At 41.8% G+C, this 20,089-nt stretch overlaps 2 protein-coding genes across 3 annotated transcripts in view; both read right to left on the bottom strand.

Moving 5' to 3' along the window:
• The window catches only part of jmy (junction mediating and regulatory protein, p53 cofactor), a 31,045-nt gene extending 21,910 nt beyond the window's left edge, over positions 1-9,135 (bottom strand). For both annotated transcript variants that reach the window (XM_080477139.1, XM_080477140.1), the window contains exon 1: positions 7,855-9,135. In XM_080477139.1, the coding sequence (XP_080333265.1) occupies positions 7,855-8,670 (816 nt within the window). In that variant the 5' untranslated portion in view covers positions 8,671-9,135. The remainder of the gene's footprint in view (positions 1-7,854) is intronic.
• Positions 9,136-12,430: 3,295 nt separating this feature from the next.
• Positions 12,431-18,804, bottom strand: bhmt (betaine-homocysteine methyltransferase). Its single transcript, XM_080476517.1, has 9 exons — positions 18,704-18,804; positions 16,374-16,579; positions 16,056-16,188; positions 15,858-15,970; positions 15,457-15,648; positions 14,050-14,197; positions 13,291-13,473; positions 12,973-13,201; positions 12,431-12,900 (listed from the first exon to the last, which is right to left on the bottom strand). The coding sequence occupies exons 2-9, from the start codon at positions 16,476-16,478 to the stop codon at positions 12,720-12,722; spliced, it is 1,284 nt and encodes a 427-aa protein (XP_080332643.1). The 5' UTR covers positions 16,479-16,579; positions 18,704-18,804; the 3' UTR covers positions 12,431-12,719.
• Between the last annotated feature and the right edge of the window lie 1,285 nt (positions 18,805-20,089).

Genomic DNA, 20,089 nt, shown 5'->3' with positions numbered 1-20,089 from the left:
GGTTTGGAGTGACGGACATCTGTGATTATGGTAACTCAGGTCTTCTTCTAAAGTAATGATTGTAAATGGAAATACTGAAATAGAGGAATAAATTGTCTTAATGATAGAATAGTTTTAAGTTTCTCTATAGTCGCATAACACTTTTGTGTTTGACAACTTTGCTTCAGCCCAGTCTAGCTATTTACTGTTGATATATTTATCTTACAAATGTGGAAAAACTATGCTTGAACATCTGCATGTACACTGAAAAGCGACAGCATGCATTTTAAAAAAAATAAACCCAATTAGTGTGGCAAGTCATATTTAGTGTACCTTTTTTGTTGTGAAATGTGTGATTTTAGTCAGTTTGATCGTTGGCACGTGGCAATATATCTTTATACCGACTTTAAAGTATAGAAATATCCTACAACCAGAGGGCTAAAATGTTCATTTTATACATATTTTAGAAAGTCCTCTAAAGAAACTTATTGTGAAAACACCCTGAAATATTTTAGGAATAAATTGCTCATCCCTACAATCAACGTGTTATAGGCCTATGAACAAAAGGGCTGTGATGCAGTCTTTGCTAGTGCAAATATATAACTGGAATTTATGGCAGCATTTAGTCCTAAACAAGCTCTCTTTCTGAAGGTACAGTGATAAAAAAAGAATCCAAGTCAGTGCACAGAGTGTGGGAGAGTTTGCATGTGAGAGCGTAAATTGCAGGCACAGTAATGTGTGTGTGGTCAGACATGATACTATAAAACACACAGTGTGAGCAGAGTACAAGGAGAATGAATTGGCCCCAACTGTTGCTGATTCATACCATATGTCCCCAACTATCCACAGACTCCTCTTTGTTCCCAATAAACGCCATTAAAACAGCTATTGTGTACAGAAAATACAATTGATCTCGCAGCTCTCAGGGACCGGCAGCTCCGATTCCCGCAGCACAATACTTCTCCTTCACGTCTGCCTCTGATAATATTGAAATGTACCACCACCCGACCGTCGTCCAAAGCGGTGGATAAAGTGCTCTTCTCTCCGCAGAGGGCCACAGATATGAATAGAGACTCTTATATGAAGTCCGGGGCTGCTACTTTTCCGAAGCCCTCCTCGTTGGGGACCGGGGCTGACACACTACACGATTCAGCTCCAACACTGCTCCTACTGTTTACCTTGGCTCTGCAGCCACTGACCAACCACACTCTCCCTCCACAGCCAGGAAAACCCCCGGGCGAAATTATCCCGCTCCTGCATGGGCACAAGCTCGGCAACTCGGGGAGAAATGGGCTTTGTTTTACTGAGAAAGGACTACAAGAGGATGACTGGCTATACTGGACTCATTTCTTCTTACCTTTGAGAATTTAAGCAACATTCCCATTTCCTGCTGCCATATTATTTGCATAGCCAAAACCATGAGTTGGTAATAGTCTGCCAGGCGGCTGCTGTGTTTGTATGACAAAAAGGGCAGGATTACCGATTTATGATAAGAGCCAAAACAATTAAGGGACTGAAGAGTCGATTACAGATGTGTGTGCAGTTATTTAATAATTTATTTCGTTTCAGTGGGTTTTTTTGTTCAAAATAACAAACCAAACATTCCCAGTTCTGAAGATTTTGATGCTGCTTTTTGCTTGAAGATTAAATTAAACAATGACACATTTTGAAATGCCAGCAGACAATATCAACATGTTCAAGTGGGTTTTGAAAATCTGTTTTCACACATTTAATAGGCTAAATTAAAAAATGAATGACCTTTCATTCAGGATTTAAAGTAGTTTTAGCCATTTCCCAGCCTGAAAGTGAGCACCGACACTGTGCTTCAGCTGATCACTTTTAACCTTACATACACACAAATACAGATATGGTGTAAAGATCACTGAAAATGTATACTCCCATAAGTCCATTGTCTTGGAAATAAGCATTTCACAATAAACCTCAAAAAACACCAAAAAAAACATGCAATTTCCACAAGGAAAAGCCGCTTGGTGCAATACAGACTCAAACCTGTTGCATCTCTCGATATCGCTGGTCAATAAACCAGGATTGAGGTAGAGTTTCGACCAGGGGTGCCCAAACTCGGCCCTGGAGGGCCGGAGTCCTGCATGTTTTAGCTCTCTCCTGATTGCAATGAGGGGCCCTTTATTGAGCTTTTTCACAACCTTGGTGATGACATCATCATTAGATTCAGGTAAGCTGAAACAGGGAGAGAGCTAAAACATGCAGGACACCGGCCCTCCAGGACCGAACTTGGGCACCCCTGGTTTAGACAAAAGAAGTAAGTCAACGATGATTAACTTGCCAATGATAGAGGCAGTGGCACTAATGCTTGTATTGAAAAGAAGATGGGTTTTGCTCACTATCCAGAAATCAAGTTGCATTTCAAATCCATAAAAACTGTGAGTTGCATTGTATGTGCTAAACTTAGCCACTGGGTCTGTAGAAAGCACTCCAATATGCAGTGAGTGTGTAATTACAGGACATTCCTGGTGATGAGAACGACATTAGAGCGGCTGCAGCCCTGTCATCAGGACCAGCTCCTGTCAGCCTGCTCCATCATTCCTCCTCCGGCCTTTTCATTGAGATACGACACAAGACGAACACGCCTCAACTGTGATTTCAGCAGACGTTCAAAAGCTTGTTAAAAAATAACTGAAGGCAATTCAGAGGCAGTAAAATACTTAATGAGTCCAGCAGCTATGATTCAACTGACATGCCGCATGAAATCCAGACGACCTGCGGTCCTTCGTTTCATTTTACATTTAAACGCCTGCCTGGCAGGGGGACGCAAAAACCGAAAAATTTACGAAAATTCACAAGAGAAACCATTTGGTTTCTCTTTGTCAAGCTTCATAAGGTTGTAAAATGTCACTGGTTTTTTTTCTTCAAAGGTGTCACAGGCAGAATCAAGCCAGCTACAACATGTGCATGTGTTGTGTACACAAACGGGTTTGAGTGCTACCAAAAAAACATGAAACACAAAATTTAAATAACAACACTGACAGCACCCACTCGTTTGAAAGTGTTTTGTGTAAACACACTGTCCCACTGACTGACTGCAGCAGAGTAAACTCATTTGTCAGCTGCTTTAGAACCAAAACAAACTGTGGGCACTTGCTCAATATAACAGAGGCCACATCAAACACACAAGATGACATCTGAATGCTCGGCAGTCACCCGGTACGAGAATCGACACATTTCCTTGTTAAAAGGGTGACAGATAAAGTTCCTTTTACGCGTTTAAGCGTGATGTGATCAAATGTTATACCTGTGGTTTGAGTGACACGAGGCTAAAACGCATGACTAAACCCCAGAGAAGATTAAAACAGAACAGGAAAATACGAAGTGGCCACATTTTAAGTGTGTTCAATGTTAAATATGCTGCTTCTATCCAATCCCTGAACTTGTGTCAGGTTAGATCTGAGCCGAGGTACAAGCACGTCTTTAGACTGTGTAAGGAAACTGGAGTACTCAGCAGAATCAAAGCTTATTCACAGGGAGAACACGCAAACTTAGCAGAGAGAGGCCCAGAGCAAAAGGGTTATGACGGGGCCAACAACTCCAACCTGGTGTGGTCTGCATGAAATAATAAACTTATTTCGATCGTGTCAAAGAGATACCTCCACTTCCTGTATTTTCTTCTCATCAGGGGTTTTCTTCATCTCACCTGAATGTCAGACGGTGTGTTCACACCAGTCACGTTCAGTCCCATTTCAACAAATTGCAATGTGGTCCAGTTGTGTAGGTGTGAAACCCACAATCCAAGTCCTGGTGAGGATCCAAACAAGGAGAGCAAGACTGTTTGAAAATCAAGTGCAAACTAACTCAGGCCCCGTCAACAATTCTGTTGTCGTTTTCCACAAAATGTCCATCTTTGCCCATCCACACATCAAATCCGAGCTGGGGTTTTAAACCGTTTTCGGGTTCCTAAAACGCTGCACAGTGTGGATGACTGGCCAAGAACGATGCATTTACATGAAATGGCGTTCTTGTGTGGACAGGCCTTTGGATGCAGTTCAATCGACCAAACACAGAAGTGGAGGGCTTCAGAAGTGACTTACTCTTACACAAATGCAAACTAAATTGATTGAGAACAACATTACTTTTTTCCTGTAGCAGGGAACGGCCACACAACTGTCTGAGTCTGAACGCAGCAGACCAAAGACCGCAACTACACAATGAGCATAACAAACACTCTGTAGTATCCTCGCAGCAAATCCTAATTGTTATGTGCAAACTGGGAAATTCCTGCTGCCATGTTGACTCATTTCAATGCTTTATAGGCTCTGTGAGAACTCTCACCAGGCAGAAATACCATCAATCATCCCACATGTATCGCAATGCATTCGGCCCACAACGCAGCTCAGTTCTAGAAGGTATTCATGCATCCCAGCAGATGTCTAGAGCGAGTTATCTTTTGGTTCATCGTTGAAAACGACCAAAATGCCACCTTTTTGAATTATTTGCCAAACCAGGGAAGCTCATGTCCAAATATTAAACTGATAATGTGTGCTGGTTTATTGTACTTCAACAGTTGAATGTGTCAGTTTGACTTTTAACACAATCATTAGAGTAAATAATCAAACATGTAGTCGCAGCCCCCGCTCATTGCAGCTTGCGAACCAATGTCTAAAATCTAAATAATTTGTTGGCTTCACAGGTAAATGACACTCTGGAGATTGAGGCTGTATCTTGTGGCTAAACTGTGATAAGAATAAAACAGTGATAGCGAGTGTGCAACACACCGACGTGTCAAGACAGCCTGTTTATCTACGACAACAAGAATGATTTTTAAAATTTCATACAGCATTAAATCGTGTGTTTAGGCACCAAAATCTCAAATTTCCCAGAAAGAAAATGTCACACTGACATTTTTAAAAGTATGCTGGAAAGATCTTGGTAAACAATTCAATTTTCCTTTGCAAATAGTTACACAGAATCTATGTTAGAGCTCTTCAATACCACAATTCACAAGCAAGACTTCAAGCTATCAGGTGTTTAGGCCATGAAAGCACTCTGGTTATTATGTACGCTACATCGCCTTCAGTCAATGTTTATTAAAAGTGGACTTAGTGGCCAGCAAATGGAAAACACCTGTAATCCAATAAAACAAAGTTAATATTACCTCACCTGCTGTTCACACTGTGTGAAAGAGTTGTACTTTGGGGATTGTAGTTGTCTCAGTTCAAGTGGTTTACATTTAATGTGGGGTACTTATCAGTTATATAGTTCGCTTGTATTTTGTTGCTCCCTTTTACAGGACTGGGCACAGCAAATCACTGCACCTTCCACATAGACTTAAGTACTTTTTTATACCAGATTCCCTTCCTGCCAAAACCAGGATTTGAATCAGAGTCCGTCAAGCTCAAAGTAAAGCGTTAAACCAAAGCACCATCAGCAGAAATATAAAAAGAAAATGTCTAAAAATAAAACACAAGAAACAGATCGCAATAACTAAGCTGATGATGGATTGATGACGATGATCAGGAGCTGGCTCTTTAATACAGTTTGAAGCCATGATATGAGGCCAGTTCAAATCCACGTCGGGACCTGTCTGCGTTGAGGTTCAATGTTCTCTGAGAGAATTTAAAAATAACATTTCTAAATTCAAATTTCAGCTTTTAAGAGAGCTTGCATGTTGTACCTTTGCAAGCATGGCTTTTCTGCGACTCTAAATCGGGTGTGTGATAGTCTGTCTCTCTAACGCTTGTCCTGCAATAGACCAACGACCTCCAGTTGGATAGAGCAGTATAGAAAGCTGATGCATCATGTTTTGTATTATGATAATTATATTTAGTTCTCAGCTGGATGATTCAGTCCAAATAAGAAGCACATGCAGTCACAATACTTAACTTCCTTTTTTTATCCTTGTAATTACTAATTACAAACATGAAACAAAAACTGATATCGGTATATATTATGATTCAGATAAAACAATTTGATGCAATAAGACAACCCCAGATGTTAATTTGCATTTTGAGGTAATAAAATGCAGTTTCTTCTTACATCTTTCTGGTTTATAGATTTAAAAAATAAAAAAGAGGTAGTAAATTCATGAAACACATGACTTGACGGCAAGCTGTCCTTTGTGCCAATAGATGGTAGTCACATGAGATTTGCGTTGATGTTTGAGAGTGGCGTGGGAGCTGTGTCTCAGATATGGGAAGGATGTAACTTTTGGGACACATCATCAGTAGAGCTTACAAAAGATTAAAAAGAAAAAGGTCCAGCTGTATGTAGCATATGGGATGACAGATTCATCCCCTCCCCTGTCAGAAACAAGTGAGATGTCACTCTTATTGAGTAATTAGTTCCTGGTTGGCCAAGCCCTCAGACAGCTCCTTGAGCTTTTGTGCCTCAATCACTTGAACAAAACAATGGCAGAGGTGAACGATTTTGCCCAAAGGCTTTGTTCGTCTCCTCTCAAAACCACCGAGCATCTGTGATCGCGTCTGTTTTACTCCAGCCTTCGCCGAAGAAACGGATGTGCTCCTGCTTCCTCACCCATCTCCTTTAACAGCCAGGTAACATTTAGCACATTAACCCCTCACACAAATTAAAGCATATCAGCTCCTGGCATGCTCGTCCAGCTAAATATACCTGCTCAGCTGCCCGGGATCACACTGAAACAGTCTCAGCAGCTGTGACGACACATCACTTCTGTAACTCCACCTCTATTTGTTCTCCCAGTTTCTTTCTGTGTAACTCCCTTCAGACCGCTCAGCCAACTGGAGTGTGATGTCTGGCCAGAGCAGATCATATTACTGGTCTGTGAACGTGCAGCAACAGATGGTAGATCACAGGAGGAGGAGGAGGAGGAGGGGGGGACAAAGGAAGAGGGAGGAGAATAAGCAGCAGACCATGAGGCTAAATTATGCTCCCAAACTATATGCACCAGGCTGCGCTCATCCAACTTAAAACCAGCCTTCACGTGTAACGTTCAGCTGACTAAGTTCAGCAGGTTTGAATAAAAATCCAAGATTTTTTGTTTATGCTTGTCTTTTATGACTTCAAAGTTTAGGATTGTTCTTATCATAAGCTATTTTGTTCTTTTTTCAAAATTATTTTTTCCCCCATTTGTCTTTGTTTTTAACTTTTTTCTTAGGTCCACTGAAAAAGAATCTACTGAACTGCTCCCAAGTGATGCTCCAACTTCTGTGCATTGAATGGCTGCTAGTGTCGCTTCTGGTTTACTCTCAGTTCTTGTTCTCAGAGTTTCAAGAGCTTCAGCCACTGGTGAACTTGGTGATTCTTCACGATAGCTTGTGAACCTGCAGCATATGGAAAGCTGGCTGAGGGCCAATTAGACACTTGAGCAACTTGTGACACAAAAACCTGTGATAATATTACATTTCAAGACTGGACATATATGAAGTATTGTCACGATTGATGATGAGAGCTTATAGAGTGAACTCATGAAACCAAAACTGTTGGTATCTTCATTTACCTTCATCAACATCCAGACACCTGCGGCTGTCAAATCAATCTGGCATTTAATGTACTATATAGTACAACTATTAATTTAGTAAAGTTAAATACCCCTGTGAATATTGAGTCGGTGACTGTTATTAGTCAACCTACAAAACTGACAACAATGAGCGGCTGGAAGAGTTTTGTTTTTTGTAAAGAGAATTTGTGTCCAAGTAAAAAACAGATCCAACAACCATAAAGAGCGTTACAGGACCACAAAGCAATGACCATGTGAAAATTGATAACAACAATGACAAAAGAAGCACAACTACACCTAAAACTACCACAAATGACATCTGGAGGACAAAAAAACGACCACAAAAAGCCAGAAAAGTCGTAATAGCACCTGTAGATTATAAAACACCACCTCACACAGCATGTCCACCCCAGAGTGTGTGTCACCTCTTGCATGTGCCTCTTGGCCCGGTCCAGGGCTTCCTCGTAGCCTTTCTGCCGCAGCTCGCTCAGGCTCTCGTAGTACTCCTCCTCCGTGCCGTCGCTCTCGGTGAACAGCACCTGGGAGAGGATCTTCCAGCCGCAGGTGTCCAGGGCATGACCCAGGTACACCTGCAGCTGGTAGCACAGGGCGTCCGTCTCCCGCTGGGACATCCCGCCGGTGGCCCCGAACAGCACCGTCCACACGCCGGACTGCTCCTCCGGGAACGGCGGCAGGCACGGCTCCAGGTCCGAGTTGACGGCGCTCAGCTGGAGGTGGGCGGCCCGCAGGTCCTGGAAGGAGAACAGCCCGGCCCAGCTGAAGTCCTCCCGGCCGCCGGGGTCACCGTCCGCTGGGTCGGCGTCATCCGGGGACAGCAGGAGATCCACCGGGTCCAGGATCTCCATGTCCACCACCTTGGGGGTCACGACATCCCAGGACCCCACCGTGTGGCTGACAAACGTCTGTGAGCAGCCGGGTTTTAACACCTTATTCTCGCCAGCGGGGGACTTTCCTTTCGGGACGGAGTGCGGTCTGACTCGACCCGCCTCGGGACTCCCGGCATATTTTTCCCCCGCGGGCGCACCGGGGACGGCGGCGTCGACGTCCAGCAGGGTGCTCCGTCTCTGCACCGTCCTGTTGTGGCAGGTTATGGCGAACTTTCCCTCGATATCGTTCCAGGCCACGATAAAAACGAATTTGTGTCTCTCTTTCTCGTCGAAGACTTTGGGCCGGACGGAGACCCATCCGGACTCCAAGTTATCCTCCATGGTGAATGACATCTCATCCAGCCCGTAAACACGCGCACTTAGAAAAAAAAAAAAGAGCTGCTCGTGTCGGGGCTAACAGCTAACGTTTACTCACAACAGCACGTAAATATATCTAAACAACTGACTATTTAGCGCTGCACCGGCGACAAAATAACGAAACACGGAAATTCGCTGTCGAAACAAAGGCTTTGTTCGCCCGCTGCCAGCTGCGTGCGAGCGGCCAAGGACGCAGCGAACTGTGGCGGAGGCACCGCGGACATGGGAGAAGTTCAGGCGGACAGGGGCGCGCGGACACCGCGCTGCGACCGAGGCGGCTTCGTCGCGTGGCCGATAACGTCGGTTGCCATGACACCTGACCGCTCACCTGCCCCCGATGCTCGCGCCGTGTGGCTCCTTCTTTGTCCGCGTTCAGACAATGCGGCTCGGCTCGCGGCGATGTCACGTGTGAGCCTCTGTTTACAAGCACAGACTGCGTGCGCGTTTGTCAAATCCGGGGAGGGATTTAACGGCCGCCCCCCCTCCTTCACACGATGCATTCACGAGCCAGGGGGATAATTGAAAATCTCAATTTTGGAATTAGTGCGACTCGATGAGACCTTCCTCACAGGTCCTGGTCTAACTTTATCTCCCCAGTGTGGTTTGTTTTATGGCAAAATTGTAATTGAATGGACGCTGGTTTAGGCTGCTGACATCCACAGACATCCAAATTACAGGATTTTAATTTAAATGACAATTTTTGTAATTCTGCCACTTAAAAAAGGCCCGCCACAGACTGGATTATAAAACTGTGTAGATTAATAAAATATTTTTTTTATCATCCTATTCACACTTATTCTCTTTTTATCATGATTTCCCCTTAAAGTTTATCAGAGGAAAGTATGTTGTGAAAAGGGATTGACTGAGAGTTGTAGAGATGCTGTGTCTTGCTGTCCCGCAAACTGTGATGGCTTTTACCTGTTTCCACTTTAATCTTTTCCATGAACTTGTTTTATTAGGATGTTTCCTCACGAACCAAGTCTTTTCACCTAATACCATGAAAGATGACAATAATATAATTTTTTATTCCTGAACATACTTAATATCTGTAGCATTCATGGCCCGAAATGCACATTAAATTGCTTTTATGAACCCCTTATATGAATAAAGAAAAGATTTGTAATTTTTCGCAGGTTTGTGAATTATGTGACGATAAAATCAGCAGTTTGACGTTAATACAGCGTCATGCTTCAAAAGTCGTTCAGGCGTGCATTTTCCCAAGCACCCTGAAAGCATCATAACAATCACTTTCATTGCAAAGCATTTAAACAAAACAAAAATCCAAAAGACACGAAACAAATTCTCGTAAATTACTCGTTTACGCTTTCAATCAGTTTATTGTCAAGTTAAATCATATGTCATTCATCCTCCACGTTTTGTCCTTTATCCGTGACCACTCGCTATCTGCGTGTCCCTTTTCTCCCAGACGTGCACGAGGAGCATAAACATCCGCACGTGGGCACATTCGTGACGCAAACACGTAAAGGGCGTGCTCATGGCCGGATGCGTTATGGCAAGTCGACAAGGACAAAAAGTTACTGAACATAAACAAAACGTTTCATGGAGTTTATACGGTTTATCAGCATCATTATCATCATCCAGCTTCTTCTATGCAGCGTCATCGTACTCAACAACAATAATAATACTAATAATACTACTACTACTACTACTACTACTACTACTACTAATAATAATAATAATAAATTATAATAAATATAATAATAATATTATTATTATTATTACATATTGTTGTTGTATTGTTGTTGTTTCTGATGATGATTTTTATTTTTAAAAAGTTGCACAAAATATAAAATATAAAATATAAATACAGACAACATACAAGAAATATAACCCATCTGTGCGGGAGGAAAGAAGCCCAAGGGGCTTATATGAAATCCTTCCCATCAAGAAACACTACTGTAAAAAACAACAACAACAACAAAAAAAATAACTGGATTAAGGAACAACAAGAAGAGAAAACTAACAAAGGATGTGTTAAAAACTTTCACCTAAATCACACAATATATAAACTCAGTATCAGTGGGATACTATTCTGACAAGAGATAGTTAAATGATTTTGCCTTTAAAAAGTCTACATAAATATTAAATCTGCATCAAGACATTTTAAAGGAAAGTATTAACATAGTTTCCACATGTCACGAAGAACTCATTTGTCAAAACTGAAAACAGTTATGAACACACATCAACAAATATATTACACCATGTTTACCGAGTGATAAGAAAATATATTTGTTTATGATAAACTTTTATTTTCTTCATTTCCCCCACCTGCAATAACTGGGATTAACATCAGTGAAGACAGGTAGCGTGTTAGGCTATTAATTTTGAATACATCTGCACAAACAGAAATGTGTTGCCGACTTTTTGAAGAAAACATCTAGTGGCGACTCTACTGTAATCTTGTTGAAAGTAGTCACAAATCTGGTTCAGTAGATGAAGGTCGGCCATTCCATTTTGTAAAAACTGTGCCAGTAGACTGAAGACCACATCCTACTATTTCCACTTCACCGAGTGGGCACAATAGCCCAGCTGAATAAAAACAGGAAATCCAAGCTCCCTTTGGACTTCCAGGGTTAAGAGTCCCACACATACAGCAGGGATTGACTGATTGTTTAGCTGTATGGAAATATCCCAATAGATGAGATTTTTTTGTCAGACTGACATAATAATTCACATTAAGTGTGCCATTTTAGGTGATTTTCTCACAAATTAAAGTGCAAATCTCGCTTCATCTGACCAGTTTTAGTGATGTCTATGACATAGCCTTAGTTACATTGCTAAATCTCTTGGAAATTAAAGAAAAGATAAAGATCGGAATTGACATTTCTCTAAACGCATTTACAAGCTTACGAGTCTTGTGTCAAAAAGCCAAAGAGGGCTCTACAGAGTATTTCACTCCGGGGATATGAATACGTTTTGCATGAAACACATTTCAGGTTTTTATTTGTTTAAAAAAAAAAAAAAAAAAGGAAAGAAAAGAAAGCGAACCACATATCTTTTTTCTTGGACTTCACATGAATGTTGATCACGTGCTATTATAGTGTATAGTCTCATAACTTTTTCCTAATGTGCTTCAAAACATAATTGCCGATTTTGTGTCGACTATAATTGTCCACTAGATGGCAGCAGTGCTTTGTTATGTCAGTCTACCGTCCATTACACAGAATAGCAGAAAAGAAAGTTTATATTAAATTTCCTGGAACAAAGTGTAAATTTATCACGTTAGACTTAAATATAATTTACGCTGTGCATCTTATGGCTTTTAATTGTTTATCAAGCAAAATCTGAAGGATTTCCTTGTCCAGTCTCAGTTTATCCAAGTGAGACATGCATTTGGTCAAAGTTAAGGTAGAGCCTCAAAATATCACACACACACACACACTTTAGACTACCCAATCAATGCAATCCACCAAGCTTGATTTCCTAATCTTTATCACATTAATGGCTGTCAGTTCTATTGGTCATGAAAGCTCATTGTGCTGATTAGAGGCATTTTGAGCTCTTTATAGTGTGCGACACTTGTTTCATATGAAGCAGAATCAATAAACACCCATTTTAGTCCCCCCCCCCCCACATTTTTAATCATAAAGTATCTCCCACATTTCTCGTGATCTCTGTCAAAAGTGTTTGCAACTGTAGCTCCAAAGTCAGATTTGTGAGACCGTTATGGCTTTTACACTGAAATGACTCAAGAAGTGCAAAAACACACAATTAGTACACTTACGGGCTCATTTTATTTTTGCGACACAAACAAAACAACATCAGGCACTTTTGGAGTGTTTAAGGCATTAGGTGCATTCACCGCTGCTCATTTGAGCTTTGGAGTCAAAGTTACAATCTCACTGAAGCAGGCTGCAGGTTTAGTCTAGAAAGGGCCAATTCAAAAAAAGGCGAGTACGATTCCAGCTTTCCAATGGAAAAGGAAATTGCCCTTGAGACAGGAATACCGTTAGCGTTATTTTTTGGTAGGTAAATTTGTGAAGGAATGTCAGCGGAGGTGAGGCTCAGTTGCACTGGTCGGCCTTGTTGAAGAGAACCTTCAGCTGCTCCTGCGTGGTGGCCTCCTTCTGCTGCATCAGGTAAGCGTGGCCTTTAGTCACCCCCCAGCTGTCGGGGGTGGCCATCGAGGGGCAGTAGGGGCGGCCGGAGGCGGGCTTCAGCTTCTCCCAGTAGTCACGACGAGCCCTGCAGAGGGGAGCACATTCAGCATTTCCTCCAAAAGACACATTCAGTGAATGTAGAATCCAAAAGGCCTACCTCGCTCTGACCCACGGCTTGGTGTGCATCTTCAGCTCACTCGCCCAGATACCGTGCTTCTCAGAGCCAGCAGGAAGGAAACCCCGCTCAGCAGACAGCTCCTCAGCCAAGGCACGGGTGTGGTACGGCTCGAAGCCACAGCAGCCGCCAATGTAACGGATGCCAACGTTGTAGGCTTCACGGGCATATTTCTGCATGTCCCATCTGCTCAGGATCCTGGGCTCCAGACCTGTCACACCACACACACACCACAGGGTCATGAGGTTTCCACATCTTTGTCAACGCCCCAAGATTCCTCAAAACGTATGGGAAACGCACTGAAGGGGAACTCTGGCAGGTCGATGAATCCCTGGCGGTTGCAGTCGGGAGTGTGGTAAGCCAGAGGCTGGCTCATGTAGTGAGCCTTCAGTCCGGCGCGCTCCACTCCCTCCTTCATCATCTTCACCGTCTTCACACAGGTCTCCGGGTCAAAGTGGCAGTTGACGCCCACAATATGAGCTCCTGCAGAGCAGAAAAGAAGAATTCAGATACGATGCAAAATGGAATTGGGGTTTGAAGATGTTCAGCATGACCCTTGAGTTTCTGGTAAATTCTTCTCATCCACTTTCAATGTGATAAATTATGTCGTGGCCCAAAGTGACCACAAGGGGGAGCTACAGGGTGAGCAGAGAAGACTGGGACTTCTCACTGCAGTTATGCAATTTGGGTTTTATTGGCCATGTTTGATTGTGCAACATGCTGCCTGAATAGAAAAGCTCAATTATCAAACTCAATAATATTACGTTGCTCTGAATTAAAAAACAGGAGTTTGCTATGGATTTCTATTCCCCTTTGTTTCTTGTAACAGGTCACGTTTTGTTCTATGTCCCACATAATCGCCTGGTATATGAACAAACTTTTACCTAAAACAATTGTTTGGGTATCATCTTATATAATTATACATTTCAAATATCAACCCCAACACAAAGCATCTGGCATGAATTTTGATTTTTTTTTTCTTGACTCAAAAACAGATTAAATTGGGTAGACTCTGGCTTTAAATAGTCGGACAGTGACCGGAGGAAGAATTTGTCGCACCAGCTTTGACGAGTCTGACGGCACAGTCTCCGGGGCTGACTCCGTTCAGGTCTCCATCAGGTCCGATGCACAGAGTGGCAGCCACAGGTTTTCCGGTCATCTTCAAAACCTGGACCGCCCACTCGGCCTCTTCCACATGCTCAAAGTACTGGGAAAAAAAAAAGAAAGCCATGAAGACACTTGACCAATTTGGCTTAAACAATCAAATGAATGAGAAGCTCAGTTATTGATTAACCGGACAAAACGATGTGGAATTTAGGGATATTTCATCCAGTCCTGGTCCCAGAGTTAAAGTCTGGGAGCTTTTAGTGGTTGTTTGGACCCTGAATTGTTGAACCTAGTCAACTTTTATTTATGGGTTTTCATTATCTAATGTAGGTTTCATTTAAAAGCTCCACAGTAAGTCTGGTAATTTGGCACTTGTTGCCCTCGACTGTGCTCAGGGTGACAGCTTCAGTAACTCTGCTATAGAATGAAGAAAGACAAATATTTGCCCACAGAAGTTTATTTTGAAGAGACAAGCCAATGAGAGTCGAGTAGTGTTTGAGAACTTTGCCCTTCAGAGCAACAATGGACAAGATGCCTCCATTTAATGACATTCAGTCCCAAATGGAGGCACACAAATGTAGCATCAAGTCTTAAAAAGGTTGAATGTATTATTATACATTAAATGTCAAATGAATTTTTTTTTATATTTCCGTCTGCCACTTCAGTAAAATACAACCGTTTGCGAACGGCTTCACTGCATCAAGTCGAGGTGAGAGTCTGTTATAGGATTACTTCTGCTAATCAAGTAGGTGAAAGCATCCACCAACATCTGGGACTAGAGCATCGTTAAACCTCCACAACATTACTGCGTTGCAGTTATCACAGATAACGATGAAAGCACACCAAGCATGTTGCAGGAGGCATTTCATTGTTGCAGTGACAGTTGAAGGGAAATGAAGTTGGAGGTATAAAATGATTAAACCGTAAATTCCTGTAACTTTATGAAAAGTCATGTTAAGTCCTACCAAATCAAGGAATATGATAATTGTGATTCTCTGCAACATGCAACACCAATATGCTTTCAAGCCAGGTGAATTCATGTCGTGATGATGGTACAGGAGTAAACGTTGATGTCAAATAAAAATGAGTTCTTTATTTTTGAAACGGCATGCCAACAAGCCAGGCTCAAGTGGGACCCTGAAACATTGCCGTGTACTAGAACAGCATGTGTGGATATTTTAAGCAATGAGTGAATCATCCTCTGACAAGAGGCGGATATACCTGCCATTAAGCACCACTGAATCGTTGCAAATCTGCCACAGTTTAAGTAATCTTGTCATCGATTTACATTTTGACCCGTTCATCTCTGCATTCAAAAAGTGAGGGGGCCATACAATACATTTGTCATTTACTACTCACCTCTGCAATCAAGAAGTCCACATTCTTCTGCATGAAGACATCAATCTGTTTCTTGAAGATGGTCTTGACATCATTCTCACTCTTGCAGCTGAGGTATGAGGGGGTCTGAGACACCCCTCCAGCCACCAGAGCATCACCTTCATTGGCCACCTCCCTGGCCAGGTCACAAGCCGCTTCATTAATCTGCTGTCCCTGCAAAAGGGTGCGTAGACAGCGAGAGAGAGAGAGATATTTAAATGCAAGTGGGTGCACCTTTCCACATCACATGGTTGCCGTTTTCAGGCGTTGGCTGGTTTGATGCCAACCATGAGGGCCAAGCAGGGAAACACCGCCTCCTTATTACATTGGAGATGAGATTCGGGAACAGCTGCAGCCAGGCAGATTAAAAACCACAGACTCACGGTGAAGCGCTGAGTGTGGCCCCTGTTCTCAAGTTTGTCATCGCTTGCGTAGAAAGTGAACGTCTGCATGACATTTGCGCCTGCCCTCAGGAACTCCCGGTGCAACTGACGCACTGCAAGAAGGAGAACAACAGGTGGTTAGTTAATTCACACAATCAAACCCAAACAATATGCAAATGAGAGACAATTTAAAATCACCAGCTTCTGGGTGCTCAGCAGCAGCCTCAGGTGTCCACGGTCCAGCTTTGACATAGCCTCTCTTCTCAAGGGCGAAGACAAAGCCTCCGTCGCCGATAACCACCTCTCCTGCATCCAGACGCTCCAAAATGCCCTAAACGGAAGTAAAATCAAAGCAAAGTGCATGCAAAGTCATGTGCAAAGTTACATTTTTGCAAAAAATAAATAAATAAAATAAAGTGCGCACATGGAACTGCTTCGTCCATGCAACACAAAAAAGTTGTTTTTGCATCCATTACGCACGACTTTACGCTCGGACTGCGTGCGTCAATCACCTACCCTCTTTGATCCAGCTGGTGCCATGATTATTGCAGCGGTGACCGGCCCACTCTTCTCGACTACAGCGTACTTCTTCTGAGTTTGGAAAGGGCTTTGTGCACGCATCCATGCAGCATTTATAATCAGAAAAGGGGGGCGCGGTCCCCCAAGAAAGGCCTGCCTCCTTCCTTAGCTCACATTTCCTCCATCCCCCTTTCCTTTGTGGTCTGTGCAAGTTTTACGCAGAAAAAAACAAACATCCATTATTCAACATCACGATGGATTTCATGACCCATTCAAGGCTGAATTTGTAAATTTAGCAATTTATTCACTATTTGTCATGAAAGGATAAGCAAAGTAGAAAAAAAGGGATGATTATCCATATTAAAGTTCTGAAAAAGTAATTAACTAACTGATTTTTATGGCGCAAATACATTAAAACCATGGAAAACATGCAGATGGATGCATTCAAAGAATGTCGTGAGAGCAATAACTGAGCAGATAAATAAGTCATAAGAGACCATGACGCAGTGCAGCAGATGCCGCTCACAATGTGAGTGGAGTGATAAAGTTGCCTTGCTTCAGGCTGTTAGGAGGGACCAGTCTGTCCCTGTTTCAGACATTAAAGACCCAATGACATAAAACACACCGTACCACAAGTTTTGTAACTTGTATCTTTGGGCTGGATGTTCTTTTATCTTTGATAAATGCCAAATAATACACAAACGTGTTTTGTTCCCCTGAGATAAACTGATAGGGACACTGCGCACCCAGTGTATGCTTTTCTGAGAAGTCTTCAAAATGAAAACCTTTTATTGGCTGAATGAGCCGCAATAAAGCTTTTTTTTTTTTTTTTTTTTTAATCAAAGGGTTCATCTCGCAAATGTCACCTGATATGAGATACCCTTTAAACAAATCTTTTTTATCTGAATCTTTCCTTTCTTCACAAATGCATCATGTGAAGAAAATAAATAAACAAATAAGTGTGCGTGTGAGTGTGGGTGTGTGTGTGTGTGTGTGTGTGTGTGTGTGTGTGTGTGTGTGTGTGTGTGTGTGTGTGTGTGTGTGTGTGTGTGTGTGTGCCTATACCGGTCCACAGTATGTGAGTTGGTAACAGCATCTCTCTAAAAGCACATGTTTCACAGTTCTGTAATATTTTGCCAGCGTCTTGCTCGTTTCCAGATGTAGGTGCCATCCGTCTTTAATGCTGCATTATCGAACTCCGGGGCACAAGGCAGGGTACAACCCTGTACAGGTCGCCAGTCCATCAAAAGGCAGACACAGAGAGACAGTCAGTCCAACACACCTACATCATTGACTGCATGTTCTTGGAGAGCAAGCCGTGGTCTCGCCTCATGTTCAGTTCAAATTCATACATGTGAGGCTAAATGGTGACCCTAAATATCCTCTTGGTGTGAAAATCAACCAACCAACCTAATTTATAAAGCAATTTTCATACAATAAAAATACCCACCACAAAGTACCTTACATGATAGGGGACCTTCTTCTCCTCTCCTTTCCCCTCATCGTTGTCTGATGTGTCTTGCCTCCCAGTGTATTTAATCTCTCAAGTCTGTCCTTGTGTCTTTGCTGGTCCGTTTGTGTATCTCTCCTTGTTTCTGATTGTTGCTCAGTACACTGAGTTTGAATATGTTGAGTTAACCTGTGTTTTACCTTGATTAAGAGTAAAGTACTTTAAACTAAAGTGGTTGAGCATTTGTGTCCTCTTTCAACATGTTGTATCATGATGAAGAGAACAATAAGGCTCAGCACAGAACTTTATAACCCAATATTTATTGTATGCAGAATATAACTTATGAGTATATACTGTACATTGTCAGAGTAAATTAATAGCAACCAGGATGTAAAACCATAAAAAAAGAGTCCACACCATTGATCCACTCCTGTTCAAGCCTCTGAGCCTTATTTTGGGAGGGATAATCAGCTGCTTTATTTATTTATTTATTAATTCTTGTTTCTTTATTTCTGTTTTGTATTTTTTGTTGTAAAGAAGAAGAAAAATCAGCTGCTTTACCTGCTTTGAATTGATGAAGGAACATACTGTTCACAAAGTTCTACTTCCATGTATTATTTTAACACTTTATTTAGATCTATGTCATAAAAGATTCTTACATATTTAGATAACAAGTTTTTGTTTCTCCCTGAATAGAAAGTCATAACAATCCGATTAAAAAAAAGAGAAGAAGCTTAAAATGGTTCTGTTTATGTGAGCATTTGAATTTTAATCAAATGAGAGGAATAAAAATTGACATTTGTTGTAATTCTTTTCACGTGAATCTGCATTGTTGGTCTATTTTTGCAGCTCATATCATGTGTCTGAGATCACTAACCTGATTGCACTCTCTAAGTGTTATCCCCAGTAAATCATCCACACTCCTGGCATCTCTCGGTCCAGACTCCAGACGACCCCTGTGATGCTCCCTTCTGGTACAGAAACCCCGGCCAACACAACAAACCCAGTCCAGGCAACAGGGGGTGTTGTGTTAAAGACGCAGAGGGGAAACAAAAAGTCTAAACACAAGATATCAGGACGAGGACCATTTTCTGTGAGACCTGTTTGAAGTCCAGCATGTGTTACAGTTCAAACAGAAACAGCAGCAGCCTTGACATTCTGTGTTACTATGTAACTTGGTTAGAGGTATTTCCAGTACACCATGTCAACTTATTTACTAGATTACATTCTGACCTGGTTTGTTCTCACTAGATCTATCCTTCAATGTCTATTTAATCCAGAATTTTTGGTCTGTTGCGATATCTGAGCAATTGAGTGTTGTTGTCTAATAATTAGGCAACTTCACACTGGAGATCCAGAGTAACACCCAGTGAAAATCATGGCAACAAAAAATGTTCAGTACAACACTACCACAAGTCATCAGTCAAAGGCTAATAATGTTTTGACAATGTAACATTGTATGAAAACATTACAATTTGTGGTTTTACTCAGCTAAAGCCTTTATTCTATCACCACCAATCCAAATAGATACAGATACAATCTGCAAACCGCAGACTGTATCTGAACACCTCTGATGTAAAGTCAGTAATATTTATGAACTTCACTTCCATACATTTCAAATTACAGCTGTTCTTATTTTGTGGTGCAACGACTCAGATAATAGAATCATCTATCTTTACCTCATGCTGCACTGATCAGCTGGGGAATAGAAAAGTTACCAGTTGGGGAGAGTCCCATTTCCTGGTTTTAGTGCTCACATGATAACAAGATACAGCCCACCAGTCAGTCCTGTGAAAATCTGCAGATAAATGACAAACAATGCTGTCACCTCTCACACATTGATAGAAATATGCTGCTAAAGTATTTCTTTTCGACAGAGGTCACTTCTACATACATGTTATGAATCTGCAGGATTCAACATTTAGCGATAAGATATGGTTATTAGAAACGCCTTTGACTACAACTACAAAAATGATTGTCTGTGGCAGCTTATATCATTAAGAAATATAATTTAAGAAACATTATGTTGAGTGATTAACTCTTTGGAGCTGTCCAAAACTTCAAATTCTCCTACTAGTTTCTGCTCTGAGCTTGTTGAAAGTTTACAATTTCCAAGTGGGAGTTTAAGTGTTTGACATTATTCAGGTCTTTTTTTCCCCCAATTCCAAGTAGAAATTTTCAGCTCCACTTGAATATCTTATTTTAGTCATCGGGACACATTGAATGTCTCTTATCCATTAAAATGTGTCTGTCAGAACTAAAT

This window comes from Lipophrys pholis (genome assembly GCF_963383615.2).
Source record: "Lipophrys pholis genome assembly, chromosome: 12".
Taxonomy (NCBI): Eukaryota; Metazoa; Chordata; class Actinopteri; order Blenniiformes; family Blenniidae; genus Lipophrys; species Lipophrys pholis.
The sequence above is the reverse complement of the archived record's forward strand: the minus strand, read 5'-3'. Positions and strand labels throughout refer to the sequence as shown.

What these genes read in the sequence shown, in the direction of transcription:
- bhmt (XM_080476517.1), bottom strand. Translation starts at nt 16,478, where the DNA reads ATGCGTGCACAAAGCCCTTTCCAAACTCAGAAGAAGTACGCTGTAGTC. An exon ending in CACCAGCTGGATCAAAGAGG is followed by an intron (nt 16,189 to 16,373) that starts GTAGGTGATTGA and finishes ACTTCCGTTTAG; the next exon opens with GGCATTTTGGAGCGTCTGGA. An exon ending in TGCTGAGCACCCAGAAGCTG is followed by an intron (nt 15,971 to 16,055) that starts GTGATTTTAAAT and finishes TCCTTCTTGCAG; the next exon opens with TGCGTCAGTTGCACCGGGAG.